Raw genomic sequence first — 15,473 nt, forward strand, 5'->3', positions numbered from 1 at the left:
CCAAATGGCTTCTGTGGATCCCAGTCTACTTTTCCCAGGCCCTCTCACATGCTTCAGTTTCAGATGTGCAGGGATGGGATAAGGAAAGCCAAGGCATGGATGGAACTCAGCTTATCTGGGGATGAAAAGCATAACAGGAAGAGATCCTATAGGTACTTTGCTCAGAAAAGAAAGGCCAAGGAGAGTGTACCACCTCTGATGGATGAGAAGGGTGAACTGATAATGACAGACATGGAGAAGCCTGAGGGACTCAACAACTTCTTTTCTTCAGTCTTCCCTGCCAGTCAGGCTTCCCAAGTCTTTCATTCTCTGAACCCATAGATAGATGCTGGGGGGTGCAAATTCCCACCTGTTGTAAGTGAAGAGAAGGTTTGAGGCCACCTGAAGAAGCTCAAGAAGTACAAGTCTATGGGACTTGATGACTTGCATTCCAGGGAGTGGAATGCTGTGGCTGAGTCTGTGGATATTCCATCCCTGGGGGTGTTCAAGGCCACGTTAGATGAGGCCCTGAGCAACCTGATCTAGGGGGTGGTGTCCCTGCCTATGGCAGGGGGGTTGGAACTAGATGATTGTCGAGGTGCTTTCCAACTCAACCGTTGTATGATTCTCTGATTCTGTGATTGTGCTTCAGAGGGAAAGTAATAATAATAATAATAATAATAATAATAACAACAACAACAACAACAACAACAACAACAACAACAACAACATGGTATTGGGCTTCAGAATACTCAGTGATCCTTTGTGATATGGTTTAGTGGAGGACTTGTTAGTGGTAGGTCAGAGGTTGGACTAGGTGATCTTGGAGGTCTCTTCCAGCCTAGATGATTCTGGGATTCTGTTCATCCATGAGACAAAACCCTGCAAGCAGCACAAAGGACACTGAAATGCGGCCTCACATGAAGGAGGCTCCATATCACTGGTGTAGAAACTGTATTTTTGTGCCATGACCAACGTGGTATATGCTGCAGGAAAAGGCCTACGTTTGAAGTAAAAGGCCTAGGCCAGCACTGGTGTGGCACAGGCTTGAGATTTGGGTGTATGTGAAACTTATGGAACCACAGGATCTTTAAGGTCCCTTCCAACATGAGCAGTTCTATGATTCTGTGCTTAGCAGCCCTGTACAGCCCCTGTAGGGCCTAGCCTCAGTTCATGCACCTCAGCTTGCGCTCCAAAAGTGCTCCCTCATGTCACTTGTCCCATCTGCGTTCCTTGGCTACCCCAGGGCATCCTGGAGGCAGTGGCCACCTCTGAATAGAGAATGGAAACCAGCCATGAAACTAGATCTAGGAAACAATGGGAACCTGTGCGTAAAAGGACTCTAAGTAACAGCTGAAAGAGTCTTTTATGGCAAAACCACCAGCTTTTTATTTTTCTATGAATTCTCTTGATTTAGTCTCATAGGTTTTTTATTATTATTATTTTATTTGTTTATTTATTTATTTTATTTATTATTGACAGCACTGTGGACAAGGATTATCTACAATTGTATGCTTTTTCTGTGAATAGTCTTATGCAAACATTTACCAAAAGATATTTCCCAACTTTTTTTTTTCTTTTTTCTTCTTCCTCCACCTCTTCTGTCTTCAAGCAGAACTCCAAGGGAAGAAGTCACTGAATTAAAGAATAACTCATGTTGATGAGATGATGACTTGGAAAAGTGCTCCATGCCATCATAAAGGGAGATAAAAAAGGGTCAAACGTGTTGGTCCAAGTGCCCATGACTGAAGGATGCTGCTGGTAACTGGCTGGCAGGAGGACTTTGTACCACTAATGTCCAGCCAACTTCTCCCCCCCCAACTTCATCCCCTTCTTCAGTGTGAATATCAGCAATGTGGCTAAAGGGAGACTCCAGGAGACTATGGCAAAGGCCTTGCCAAATCCAGGTTCACCACATTCCCTTCTCTGCCCTCCCCTACGGCTTCACCTGCGGCAGGACTTTCCCCATCACGTTCCCATGGGCAGAGGTGACAACTGCAAATCTCCCAGTCCTTTTTCTTGTCCTTCCTGAAGATGCCTTTGCTGTCTGCTTTTTCCAAGTCCCCAGAAATCTTTCTGATCCAAACGCTTGATGGCCTGGTCCAGAAAGGCAGGGTAGTGTGACATAGCAGAGAGGGGCATCTTCAATGAGCTTGTGAGGGGGTGGGGGGTTACAGAAACCTCACAGAGACACTGGGGGTTGGTTCTGGAGTCACACAGGGCAACGACAGTGTTCTGTGAGGTGTCCGCATCTGAGCTGGCCTCCCACGCTCCTTATACACACAGGGCTGTTGAGAGACACGAGTCTCTGCCTTGCACACCACGCACAGTGCACTGCAGTGTCTGCAGTGTCCCTCTGGCTCCTGCAGCCACTGCCATAGGCTGGGAGGCACCTCAGCACTGCAGTGCTTTGCCTTGTTCTGCCCTTCTCTGAGGTGCCCCAAAGCATGAGGAATGGTCACAGGGACCTTGCTTCAAGCAAGCACATCTCAGAGCTGGATAAAGGTGACTTCCCAAGGCATGTTAATTAACCTCGTGACACTGTCTGCCCCACTGGCCTTCATGAGACTTGTAGGAATGGCTGATGGCATTTGTGCTCACTCGTGTTCATGTCTCTATGTGTGTATCTGTGCAATGCATTCTGGGTCATATGCAGAAGAAAATGGGCTATTTTTTTGATTTTGTAACATCTCTAGTCATCAGTCTCCTCAAGGCATCCTTGAGATCCTGGTTCCTCATGCTGTAGATGAGGGGATTCACTGCTGGAGGCACCACTGAGTACAGAACTGCCACCAAAAGGTCCAGGGATGGGGAAGAGAGGGAGGGGGGCTTCAGGTAGGCAAACATGTCTGTACTGACAAACAGAGAGACCACGGCCAGGTGAGGAAGGCACGTGGAAAAGGCTTTGTGTCGGCCCTGCTCAGAGGGCATCCTCTGCACTGCCCTGAAGATCTGCACATAGGACAACACAATGAAAACAAAACAACCAAATACAAAAGAAAAACTGAACACAAGTAGCTCAACTTCCTTGAGGTAGGCATCTGAACAGGAGAGCTTCACGATTTGTGGAATTTGACAAAAGAATTGGTCAACAGAGTTGCCTTGGCAGAGGGGCAGGGAAAATGTGTTGGCCGTGTGCAGGACAGCATTGAGAAAGCCACTGCCCCAGGCAGCTGCTGCCATCTGGGCACAAGCTCTGCTGCTCAGGAGGCTCCCATAGTGCAGGGGCTTGCAGATGGCAATGTAGCGGTCGTAGGCCATGATAGTTAGAACTGAATACTCTGAACCAAAGAAGAAGACAAAAAAGAGAACTTGAGCAGCACATCCTTGATAGGAGATGGCCCTGGTGTCCCAGAGGGCATTGGCCATGGCTTTGGGCAGAGTGGTGGAGATGCAGCCCACGTCGAGGAGGGCGAGGTTGAGGAGGAAGAAGTACATGGGGGTGTGGAGGCGGTGGTCACAGGCTACAGTGGTGATAATGAGGCCATTGCCCAGGAGGGCAGCCAGGTAGATGCCCAGGAAGAGCGCGAAGTGCAGGAGCTGCAGCTCGCGTGTGTCTGCGAATGCCAGCAGGAGGAACTCGCTCACAGAGCTGATGTTGGGCATTTTCTGACATTGAACACGGCTGCCTATTTGAGAGAAAATGGTAGAAAAAGAAAAGATTTCTTTGAGGAAGAACTATTGCAAGCCTTAGAGTACACCCCAGACCAAGCTTCAGTATGTGAAGACATTTTCTGCAGCTCTCATGCTTGAGCTGTAGCTGGTGCTAGCTGGGAGTGGCACTGGAAGAATGGGTAATTGTGGGCTCCCTAGCATTCCTTCCTCCTATTCAGCAGGAGGGAAGCAGGAACATGAGGGAACCTCAAGTGCCTTCTACTTTTTAGTTGTTGCAAACAACTCGTCTGAGTGCAGAGCTGAGCTGTAGGGATTTTGTTTGCTTTATTCTATCCCAGTAGGCCCTGCAATGCCTAGGACAGGTATTGGGTTGCTGAACATCCTCACATTTCCTGTTCATTCCTCTTGATACCCTGTAGGAGTGTCCCTTGGTGAAGATCAAGCAGAGCAGCTCTGCCCAGCAGTCCTGTTCTTAGCTGCCCTGTGTCACCCCTATGTGAGTTGCAGGACCATCCCATTAGACTGTTTCCCTGAAAAACTGGAGAAGACACTGGAGAAGGCTGCTGAGGGAGGAGGGCCACAGAAAGCCAGACAGAGCTTGGGAGCTTGTCTTCTTTTCCATGGCTGCAAGAACTATGAGGCAGCTGACAGAGAGCCTGACATGGCCTGCTCGAGCAGGGTGTTCTGGGCAAACCAGGGAGACCTGGCCTATGGCCATACTTGAGGTTTCTGCCAGACTTCCTCACCTCGCACTGCAACCCAGCAGGACTCTCAAAGCCTACTGCATTGCCCACTGCCCTCCCAGAAACAAGACCCAGCAAGAGGAGACTCCTCCAGTACCTGCAGCTGCATGGCCCTGCAGCCAGGCACTTACCTTGTCAAGGGCTGTGCAGGTTTCTCCTGCAGGCAGCTCTCAGCATCATCCCACACCCAGCTGCCTCCAAGCCCTCTTTCCTCTCCTCTCCCCGTGCCAGCTGCGGTCAGAGCCCCCAGCCCTGCTGTGCTGTGCAGAGGAGCTGCTCCTGGGCACAGCTGTCTCTCTGCACCACGGCCCTCTTGCCACGAGCTCTCTCTGTCCCACAAGTCTGGCCCAGCTCAGCAGCACAGCACCAGCCTAAGGCACTGGAATCATCCCTCTGGGGGCTTTGCTGATGAGCCCACGAACCTCAGTCACTCAGAGACAATTGAAGACATTTCTCCAGAAGTCCAAGTCAGAGGCAAGTTTCCTGCAGTGTCCCCCTGAGGGCCAGCACTGACACAGTCTCCCTTGGAGCTCATTAGAGCAGAACTCTGGAGGCACTGAGGACAAGGAGACAAAGGCTGTGTGAAGATGACACTGAGGTACAAACAAACTGGATGTGTGTCAGCAATTACAAGGGCCAGGCCTTGACCATTGTCCTCTGGGAATGGAGATCCTTAGCCTTCACACCTTCCACAAGATGCTTCCTGGTCAGTAGGAGATGGGGATGTGCATTGCCAAGTGAGGAGAATGGTATGAGCCCTGCCTGGTTCATGGGTGGCGGCAAGGAGGCAATGAGGCCCTGGTGCTTTAATGAGAAGCTGTGTCCTCATAGGCCTGAGGAACAGAGACAACAGCCATAGCTGTCCCTTTGGCTAGAGCTTAGGAGGAGATATGTTATAATCATTGTGATGGGGCCTCATTGATTCATTTCAATGTTGTACAGAACCTCAGAAGTTTCATACCACTGCTCTTCTCATGGCATCACACTGCCCACCCCATCCCACAGACCCCAGGAAGAGCCCTGACACAGATGTCGGAGTGCAGGATCTCCTCTCCCACTTCCAGGGATGAGGCCTCTTCTCCTTCATTAGAAGAATACAAGACATTTTCAGCACAGTGCCTTTGCCTGTCTTTAACCATGGCCTCCAATTATCTGCCCTAACAAGGCCCTGGGGAGGCTTCATTAGTAACAGCCCTCCGTGGGGCCCATTAATACTCCAAGTCACTTCAGCTTTTCCTCCTGACTTCACTTTCTCTAGCAGTTGCATTATTCTCCTCTCAGTACCTGAGCGTCATAGCATCAGACCAAAATACACCATGGTACTCATTAAAATGCAGAAACTCCTGACATCTCTTCCATAGTTTTCTTCATGACTTCAAGACTTGTACAGCTAATGGCAGAGCTTGCATGAAGTAGTTAAGGAAGAAGATTTCAAAAAAGCAGCTAATACAAATATTTTTTTTTGTTTTAAAGGCTGAATTTTACTGTATTTCAGTTTTGAGCATCATTCTCCTATTGCTATTGATCCAGGGGGACTTCTTTGGAGACTTTCATTGGGAAGAAAAACAGAGTCTGGAGGTCTGACACCTCCACTGCCAGCAGTAGTCTTTGTTCCTGTAACTGTAGCACAGTTCAGCACATGAAAAGCTTTCTAAGATAATCAGGGAAAATATAAAAAATTAAAATAAAATAAAATAAAATAAAATAAAATAAAATAAAATAAAATAAAATAAAATAAAATAAAATAAAATAAAATAAAATAAAATAAAATAAAATAAAGAAAAGAAGAGAAGAGAAGAGAAAAGAAAAAAAGAAAAGAAAAGAAAAGAAAAGAAAAGAAAAGAAAAGAAAAGAAAAGAAAAGAAAAGAAAAGAAAAGAAAAGAAAAGAAAAGAAAAGAAAAGAAAAAAAAGAAAAGAAAAGAAAAGAAATTTGAAATGACCGTTTGATCCTGAGAAATTCTAAATGAATCTTAGTAGACAACTGGACATCCATGGTCTCTCTTTGGTCTTCTGTGGAAAACTCAGGGTGAAAAGTGAAAAAAAAAATCTTCCTGTGGCTGTAGCTGTACCCATGAGCTTGGCTTCTTTTGGGAAATTGTCCCCCTCCAGCCACACAAACCTAAACTGAGTAATGTGAAAAGAGCTGCCCAGTCAATAGAGCAGGGAAAAATCCTACTTCCTGTGCTGTAGATGCAGAAGGCAAAAAGAATTGCATTGTGCCTGACACTACTCTGGGACGTGTCACCCAGGTCAGGCAACTTTACCTTAGTGCTGACAAGTCCATCACTAAACCACGCTCCCAAGCTCTACATCTACACCTTGGCTCTCCAGTTGTCAGGGAGTCTCAGTTAGCATGACGCTGCCTCAGGTGCGCCACCATGGTAGCCATTGGCACCTGCTGTTCTTCACCCCTCAGCAAACCCCCAACAGAAGGGTTCTGTGGAAGGCCAAGCAAGGTAGACAACTGTTTCATGTCCTTTGTCTCCAAGACAGCTCTGCCAAAGCCCCACCTTGGAACTTTGAAATTCCCTCTCCTGAAGCAGCCTATGTCGAGGACGCACGTAGCCTCCAGGCCAGTCCCAGTGGGGTGCTTTGGCCATTCCTTCCCAGTTAGACTCACTTCAGCCTCCAGTACAGTTAATTGTTGGGATCCCCCTGTCACTCCAGACATACAGGTGGACCTCTTTCTAGCTTGATGGCATTAGGGTACACTGTGCACTGGTGTCTAGTAGAGCCTGATACATTTTGTGGGTCTGATGTGCCAGGCCATAATAATAATTATATCTCTGTCTATAATAATAATAATAATAATAATAATAATAATAATAATGATGATGGTGATGGTGATGATGATGAAATATATAATAACAATTTATTGCTATTGTTGTTGTTATTATTTCCTTTGTGTCCTATTAATCTGCTTTTATATCAACTCATAAACTTTTACTTTTTTTTTTTTTTTCTCCCTCTTCTCTCCTGCAGTCCATTGGATGAATATCTGTACAGTTCTGAGCTGCCTGCTGGGTCAAACCACAGCAAGGCTTTTTGGTGCCTAGCATGGAGCACAAAGGTTGAGATGACAGAGCTGACCACAGCGTTTTAAAAGTAAATTGTTATAAGCATTAGATCAGTTTAACAGTTGCTGATCACAGCATTGATATTTTTGATCTGGGGTCTGTGGTGCTTGTTTTCAGAATTGTGTTGTACAGCACATTACTAATTGTCATCCATGGCGTGCTCTTTATCAGTTCTGGGGGCTGGTTTAAGGTTATTGTTTTGCTGTATTGGATAATGCTGACTTATGACAGGATAAAATAATTGCTGCCTCCATACCTCAGGAACCATCTCTTCATCTCTTAGAAATTATTTAGAATTACACTCTTTTAAACTCTTTGCCTTTTCTCCTTGGGGAGTAAACCTATGCAGGGCGGGTGGAACTGGGATGGACAGTGGGGGATGCTTTTCACCACTTCTTCCCTCTCTCTTTCTCCTGCACCTCCCCCTTCTCCTCCATGACAGGCATATGGCCTGTCCAAAGTCACTCCAAACCCTGCAACAGGCCCTGCAGGCACTCCAGCTCCTGAGGTGGGCCCAAAGTTAAATTGACACTCGTGACAGGCCCTATAGCTACTCCCAAACCTGCGATAGGCACTGCAGCCACTCCAACACATCCAGAAGGCCCTGCAGCCAGAACAACTCCAGCGATGGGCCCTGCAGCCACTCCAGCACCTGCAATGGGCCCCATGGCTGGGCCAGAGAACCAGCCTGTGCCAGTATCAGATGCCTATTTATGCAAGAGAAAACAATGGGTGTAATAGTCAGTTTTTCTTTAGAAAGGAAAGAAACTCAGGCACCCAGACAAGAAAGGAGGAGGAAGTAGAAGAGGCAGGTTTCTCCTAAGTTGGGCCATCATGGAAGCAGGATGACCAAGAAGAAGAGGTCATATAAGCATCAAAAACCATGTGATCCCTATCCCAGTGTAAGCTACGAGACATGGGAAAATATTTTAGCCATCATCTCGGTGAGCACATTGTCAGCTGGCTGCTCCAGTGCTGAGAGAAGGGGGCTAACAGTCTGGATTTAGAGGGCAGGGAAGCCAAGCAGCTGGGATCCTCCTGTACGTGAGGGGTGATTGAGAAAGCCATTGGAAAAGGGCACAAGGAACTTAATCCTCTCAGGCCTGAAAGAAAGGTATCCCTTGAAGGAAGATCTTCTATGTCAACCAGGCAAGTGGACCACCATGCACAGGGGTATCGTGTACCTAAGGGAATTACCCATGCTGAAGGCGATTTGTAGAAACCTAGAAACTAACAGCTGTCCAAGGATCCAGATAAAGTCAAGTACACATGACCCATGTGACAGAAGTTTGTACAGAGCGCACCATAATCATATGCCAATTCGTTGGCAGTAATGACCAGGAAAGACCAAGAGGAACCCATGGTGGATGAATCGGCTAGCCAGCTATGGCATTACAAAGAAAGTCTCTCTTCTTCCCTACGAACCTGTGTCTCGTCTATGGAGAAACTGTCTGAGTAGGTCCAAGAACTACAAGAGAATACATCTTCCTCCCCACCTGTACGAACCAATACCTCAGCTCTCAGGTGCAAGTGTCCCTCTACTCAAGAAAGGTGATATCGTGGGTACATACCACGTGCAGCTCTGTGGTTTTAACTGTGTGATCGCGGAGAAGCCATGAGTAAATGGGATGGAAAATCTACCTCCATCCTAGAGGCATGGATACATGAAGCGCAAGGAAAAACATTCACAAAAAGGGGTTCTTCTGAGAAAATTGTTGCTCCTGTTTCTGGTGGGCAGTCCTCCAAACAGAGTAATGAATACTATGAGCGGGACTAGAGGGGTTCTACCTCCAACAGGGGGGAGGAAGGAGGCAACTGGGTGTATTGGACTTTGAGGATTACTCGCTTGGCACATCAGACCCAGAGCAGGTGTTAGGTTTTAAAGGACACCAATGCACAGTGTAGTGTAATGCCATCGAGCTAAAAGGGCCAGAACCCAATTGTATTTCTGGAATGATGGGAGAATCCCAGTAGTTAACTGTATTGGAGGCTGATGTGAGTCTAATGGGAGAGAGTGGCAAAAGCAACCCCTTGAGACTGGCCCAGAAGCTCTGTGCATCCTTAGTATAGAGTCCTTCAGGAAAGGGTACTCCAAAGATCCAAAGGCTTACCTTTAAACAGTTGTCTACCTTGCCCACTCTCTCACAGGACCCTTCTGCTGTGGACGTGCTGATGGTCAATGAGCAGCAGGTGCCAATCGCTACCACAACAGTGCACCTGAGGCAGTATTACACTAACAGAGACTCCCTGATTCCCCTGCATGACCTGGTTCATTGACTGGAGAGCCAAGGAGTGATCAGCAAGGCTCTCTCACCCTTTAATAGTCCCATATGGACAGTGCAAAATTCTAATGGGGAGTGGAAGATAATGGTGGACTTCTGTGGACTGAATGAAGTCCCACCACCGCTGATTTTGACATAAAACAAAGCAAGGTCAAAGGACCTACACAGGAGATCCTGAGGCAGGCTGGCCAGGTTCAGGGGGACCCCTGCTTGGGGATGGGCTGTGTATTGGTCAGTGTGTGGTGAGCAATTGCACTGTCATCGCATGATTTAATAAACTACATTATCATCATTATCAGCAGCAGCAGCAGCAACATCTCTTCCTTTCCTTTCCAATCAAACAATCCTTATCTCAACACATGAGCATTTCAGGGGTGAGGATGAGCTATGTGGTGCTGAGCTGTCTGCCAGGATAAAGCACAACATGCTTGACAACCACAGTACAACAGCACAAATGACACTTTCAAAAATCAGTCTCTGAAATCTACAGAGAGAAGCCTTCCTCTGAGACCAGGCCTGGCTCTGCAGGGGCAGTGTCTGTGTGCAGGGGTGCAGAGGAAAAGTCCCATCCCAGCAGCATGGCCAGGGAACACCAGCGCTTGGGGCATGCAGAGCTGCTCTCTTGCCACTGCCGCCCTGTCCTGCGGAGCCCTGCTGGTGGGGTCAGGCCTGGCTGCTCCTGCAGCTTGGTGCCAGTGCTGCTGTGGGGCCGAGCTGGGACTGCAGGCAGGGACAAGCAGTGGGCACGGCAGTGGCACAGCTGGCCTCCACTGCAGCACTTCCCTCCTAAGGGGGGATCTCCTCCGAGGTGGACTGAGCAGAGCTCAAGTGCTCAATCTGGCGTGAGCAAGCAGAGGAGGGATCTGCAGCCCCAGGGCACAGAGCAGCCCCAGCAAAGGAGCATGGTGAGTGATTCCTTGCAGCCCTGGGGCAATGGCAGTGACCCCATGAGCTGGGTCTGTCTCCCAGCCTGCCCAGCACAGCCCTGCAGAGTGCCCCCATGCTCTGGGCACCACAGCCCCCTCGCTCTGCAGAGCAGCACCACCAGCTGGGGCTGGGGCTGCAAGGATGTTTCCCGTGAGTGTCTTGTAAGCTGGCTTCAGGCACACGACTTCTGGATGTGAGCGTGATCTTCACTGTGCACAAGGAGCTGACAGACCGCCAACAGGCATGGGGCTGGAACATTGCCTACAAGATCCCTCCTGCCCTAGCACCTCACAGGACCGGCACGGAACTGGCTCCTGAGTGTCAGAGAGGCTGGGAGCCCAGCAGGTGTGCCATGAGCTTGGAGGATCACAACCAGATCACTTCTACCTGGGCAGGTCCTGGCCCAAAAAGGGGGTGTTTTGTAGGTGTGGCATTATAAGCTCAGTGGTGTATCAGAAGCACTAAGTCCAGCAGGAAGCTAATGGCTGTTAAATGGCCTGTGAGGTGACTGCTTTCTGAAGTAGCTGACAGGTCACCCTTGACTCCTGGCTGGGATCTGTGCCTTTAGGCTCACATCTGCCAGTGTCCATGGTAGGGCAGCAGAAGGCACTTGCTGTGCATGTAGTTTCTGAGATCGGCTCTTTCTAAGTACCTGCTAGGCCCCATAGAGGAAGAGGTCTTGGATAGGGGTTGTCATGTCAGAGGTGTCAGCTTTTGCCTGAAGTCATCCTTTAGGACTGCTTTCAGTTTTCTATACAGAGGGGGCCACTGCCTCCAAGACGCTTGTGGCAAACTGAACCGTGCATGTGGGTTTGGAAGAAGATAGCCTGGGTACACAGAAGCCATTCTGTATCCAAAAGTTGGAGGCAGGAAACAAAATTTTGGGGTAGTACAAGAACTGCTGGGCATATTGTGCAGGGTTCACCTACAGCCTTTGTGTTCTTCACCATCCTGACTTAGGTGCCATGTCAGTCTCTGGAAAGGAGTAGCCAACAGATATGAGACAGATACTCTGAGATCATGAAATCCATCAGCTTGTGGGCCACAAGGAGGAGATGGGTGGGGATGATCAGAGGAGCTCAGCTCTGCCTCAGGATCTCCTGCCCCAGCAGCAGGAATGTGACTGTGGCAGGGACTGTGAGGTCACTTGTGTCTGGAGGTGGCAGGTCACCCTTGCCTTCTCCCTGGGAGCTGCACTTTTGGGCTGACATCTGGCAGTGGCCCTGCTAGGCCAGCACAAGGCACCTGCTTGGCATGCTGACTGGGGGATCCCCTCTGCCTACACCCCCAGAGGACCCAGGCAGAAAGAAGGCCCCTATATGGGTTGTCCTGTCCCTTCTGCTTGAGTCCATGAGTGGGCAGCAGCAGGCACAAGGCTTGGCTGTGTCTAGCCAAGAAGCTGTAAGGCCAGCAGCAGGCCCATGGCTTGGAAGCTGCTGCTGAGGTGACTTGTGTCTGGTTGGCTGAGAGGCCGCAAGGAGCCTGCTGAGTTGGGATGCCTAATTCAGGAGTGGTTTCCACCCTGATGTAGCTTTCTTTGGTAGTAGGAAAGAGCAGGAGAAAAAAAAAAATGACACAGACTGCAGCATGGAAGTTACGCACTGGCCACGAGGAGGAAAAAATGTCCCTCAAAGGGTTGTGCTGTGGTGCCAGAGGTCAACCAAAGAGTGTCTGTGATCAGACCATGGCTTTGTGTTTCAAGGAACAGCTGGTGAGGGTTGATGAGACATTGGTGAAATGACTGAAATGCCAGGATGAGAGCAAGGGGGTGAACAGAGATGGGTGTCTGCAGATTTCAAGGAAAGAAAAAGAAATGTTGGATAGCATAGCAAAGCCTGCAGAGGAGAAGGCAGAGGGTGCTGGCAAGAATGCAGGGCCCCAAAAACCCTGACATTGTTGTCCCCTTGGCTAGAGCTTATGAGGAGAGATGTTTATTACGGTGGGGCCTCATCGATTCCTTGCAACCCTGTGCAGAGGCTGGCAGGTGTCATACCAGTGTTCTTCTCATGACATCACACTGCCCACCACATCCCACAGATCCCCAGGAAGAGCCCTGAGGCAGATGTAGGGGTGCAGGATCTCCCCTCCCACTTCCAGGGGTCAGGCCTTGGCCCCTGTGCTTCAAGAAAAGCAACCGAGAGTTTTCTCAGCACAGTGCTTTGCCTGTCTGTAATGATGACCTCCAGTTATCTACCCTAACATGTCCCTGGGGAGGCTTTGCAATTTTCAAAAAAACAAAGCTCAAGTTCTTTATTTTGTTGCCTCCAGTAATGTTTATATTCCCAAAAGGATGGCTAAGTACACGATGTATTTTAAAATGACTAAAAGGAAATTAAAAAAAATAGTGTTTATATAAATCCGTATCATATTCATTCAATGATAAATTATGAGGGTCTTGCTAAGGAAACCATTAGACAGACTGCTGAGAGATGGGTGAGCTTGAACTCACTGAAACTCAAAGCAGCAACTGGGTTGGTGAGAGAGGTCTGAATGATTAAAGAGTAAGGGGAAGGCAAACCAGGAGAACAATAGGAAGTGCATGGGTCCAGACTGGCAGCTGGTAAAAGGAGACATTCAGCATGTTCTGTGTAATCAAGATGAGTTTTGTGCCTGGAAGATGAAGGAGGGAGCACACCATGATAGAAAAGTGAGGACAATGCAAGTACAGGTGAACACCAGTATTTCTTCTCCTGCGATGAATATGCATCCTGAAAAATCACACTTCTTCATGATAGAAATTACACTTCATGTGAGACATTTTACGGAAGGGATAGAATCTTTTGAGCTGATGAGTTGTTGTTTTATTAATTAAGTACTAAATAAATTAATGGGTAATTACTGTGTGTCCTGGCACTGCAGAGCTCCCACCAGCCTATGCATCCTTTGGCTTAACTTTACCGTGACGATCCACTCACTGCCCACCCAACACAAGGCACACAGTGTCCCAGGAGAACCCTTAGGATATTCTGGTGGCTCGCAATACCTCCTTGATGCCACCAGTCCTGTCACTTGTCAATCCCAAGAAGCTGCTTCTTGACAGGTCAGGGTCTCCAGGGGCAATGGGCATCCACCAGTGACGACTCAGTCCTGACTCCCTCACCCAGCACCCCATGTCCTCATGCCCCTGTGTCCAGGTGGTACCCAAGTACAAGACCGAGGCCTTGAGCCTGGTATTCCCTGATTGTCTTCTTCACTCCAGATTGGGAAGAAGACCCCTGAGCACTGAGCAACTTCATTTTATAAACAAGATGCCACAACAGAGGCCAGGTGTCATTTAGGGATAAACACATTCAGAGAAAGCCTCTGGGTCACAGATGACGTGGTGAAAACTAACACAAAACGTAACATTCAGAATGCTAAGAATTGCATTATAAAAAAAAAATATTTAAAATATTAACAGAGAAAAATAATTTAAAAAAATATTATATCATCTTCCCAAATATCCTTTTATTTCTGTTAGGATTATTATCAATGATAGTGTTATGATAGCACTAGTAAAGATAAAAATGAAATAACATAATATGAATCAAAATTCCACATTATTAGAAATACATCTTCTGAACACATTACTGATGCTTAAGAAGCATGTATTGAAACAGTTTCCTCACTGCATCCTTCACCTCTTGGTTTCTCATGCTGTAGATGAGGGGGTTCAGTGCTGGAGGCACCACTGAGTACAGAAGTGCGACCACCAGATCCAAGGATGGTGAGGAAATGGAGGGTGGCTTCAGGTAGGCAAATATGGCAGTGCTAACAAAGAGGGAGACAACGGTCAGGTGAGGGAGGCACATGGAAAAGGCTTTGTGTCGTCCCTGCTCAGAGGGCATCCTCAGCACTGACCTGAAGATCTGCACATAGGACAGCACAATGAAAACAAAACATCCAAAAAATAAAGAAACAGTAAACACAAGTGCCCTAACTTCCCTGAGGTAGGCATCTGAGCAGGAGAGCTTGAGGATGTGGGGGATTTCACAGAAGAACTGGTCCACAGCATTGCCTTGGCAGAGGGGCAGGGAAAATGTGTTGGCCGTGTGCAGGAGAGCATTGAGAAAGCCACTGCCCCAGGCAGCTGCTGCCATCTGGGCACAAGCTCTGCTGCCCAGGAGGCTCCCGTAGTGCAGGGGCTTGCAGATGGCAACGTAGCGGTCGTAGGCCATGACGGTGAGAAGGGAATAATCTGCTCCAGCTAAGAAGACAAAAAAGAAGACCTGAGCAGCACAGCCTTGATAGGAGATGGCCCTGGTGTTCCAGAGGGCATTGGCCATGGCTTTGGGCAGAGTGGTGGAGATGGATCCGAGGTCAAGGAGGGCGAGGTTGAGGAGGAAGAAGTACATGGGGGTGTGGAGGTGGTGGTCGCAGGCTATGGCTGTGAGGATGAGGCCGTTGCCCAGGAGGGCAGCCAGGTAGATGCCCAGGAGGAGCACGAAGTGCAGGAGCTGCAGCTCACGCGTGTCTGCGAATGCCAGTAGGAGGAACTCACTCCCAGAGCTGAGGTTGGGCATATGCTTGTTCTGGGCATGGGGTCCTGCCGAAGGAACAGAAAGATGGTGATTATTAACATTAGAATTATCTAAGGAAAAGGATTTCAATTTCTCATTTAAGCCTCCCAACATGCTTGCTCACTTCCATGAAGATATTTGGCAGATCCCTTTCTTGCAGTTGGATTGATGCTGCCTTAGGCTGTGCTTTGGAGCAGAGGACTCTGCTTTAGGCAATGCAGGAGTCAATACTGTCCTACACCAATAGGTAAATAACATAGGAAGACTTGTATCTTTTCTTCTAGCTTAGCCATTACTCCTGTGGAGAATCTCTAAGGCAGAAATCCTGTACATTTCTTTCTTATTGCATG

At 48.3% G+C, this 15,473-nt stretch overlaps 1 protein-coding gene across 1 annotated transcript; it reads right to left on the minus strand.

Moving 5' to 3' along the window:
• Positions 1-2,646: 2,646 nt before the first annotated feature.
• Positions 2,647-15,126, minus strand: LOC311428148 (uncharacterized protein; the record flags this gene model as incomplete). The annotated part of the gene is made up of 3 exons (XM_084539697.1): positions 2,647-3,588; positions 9,527-9,632; positions 14,195-15,126. 3 exons carry the CDS (start codon positions 15,124-15,126, stop codon positions 2,647-2,649), a joined length of 1,980 nt encoding a protein of 659 aa, XP_084395823.1.
• Between the last annotated feature and the right edge of the window lie 347 nt (positions 15,127-15,473).

This window comes from Aythya ferina, assembly GCF_964211825.1.
Source record: "Aythya ferina genome assembly, contig: HAP1_SCAFFOLD_29, whole genome shotgun sequence".
Lineage (NCBI taxonomy): Eukaryota > Metazoa > Chordata > Aves > Anseriformes > Anatidae > Aythya > Aythya ferina.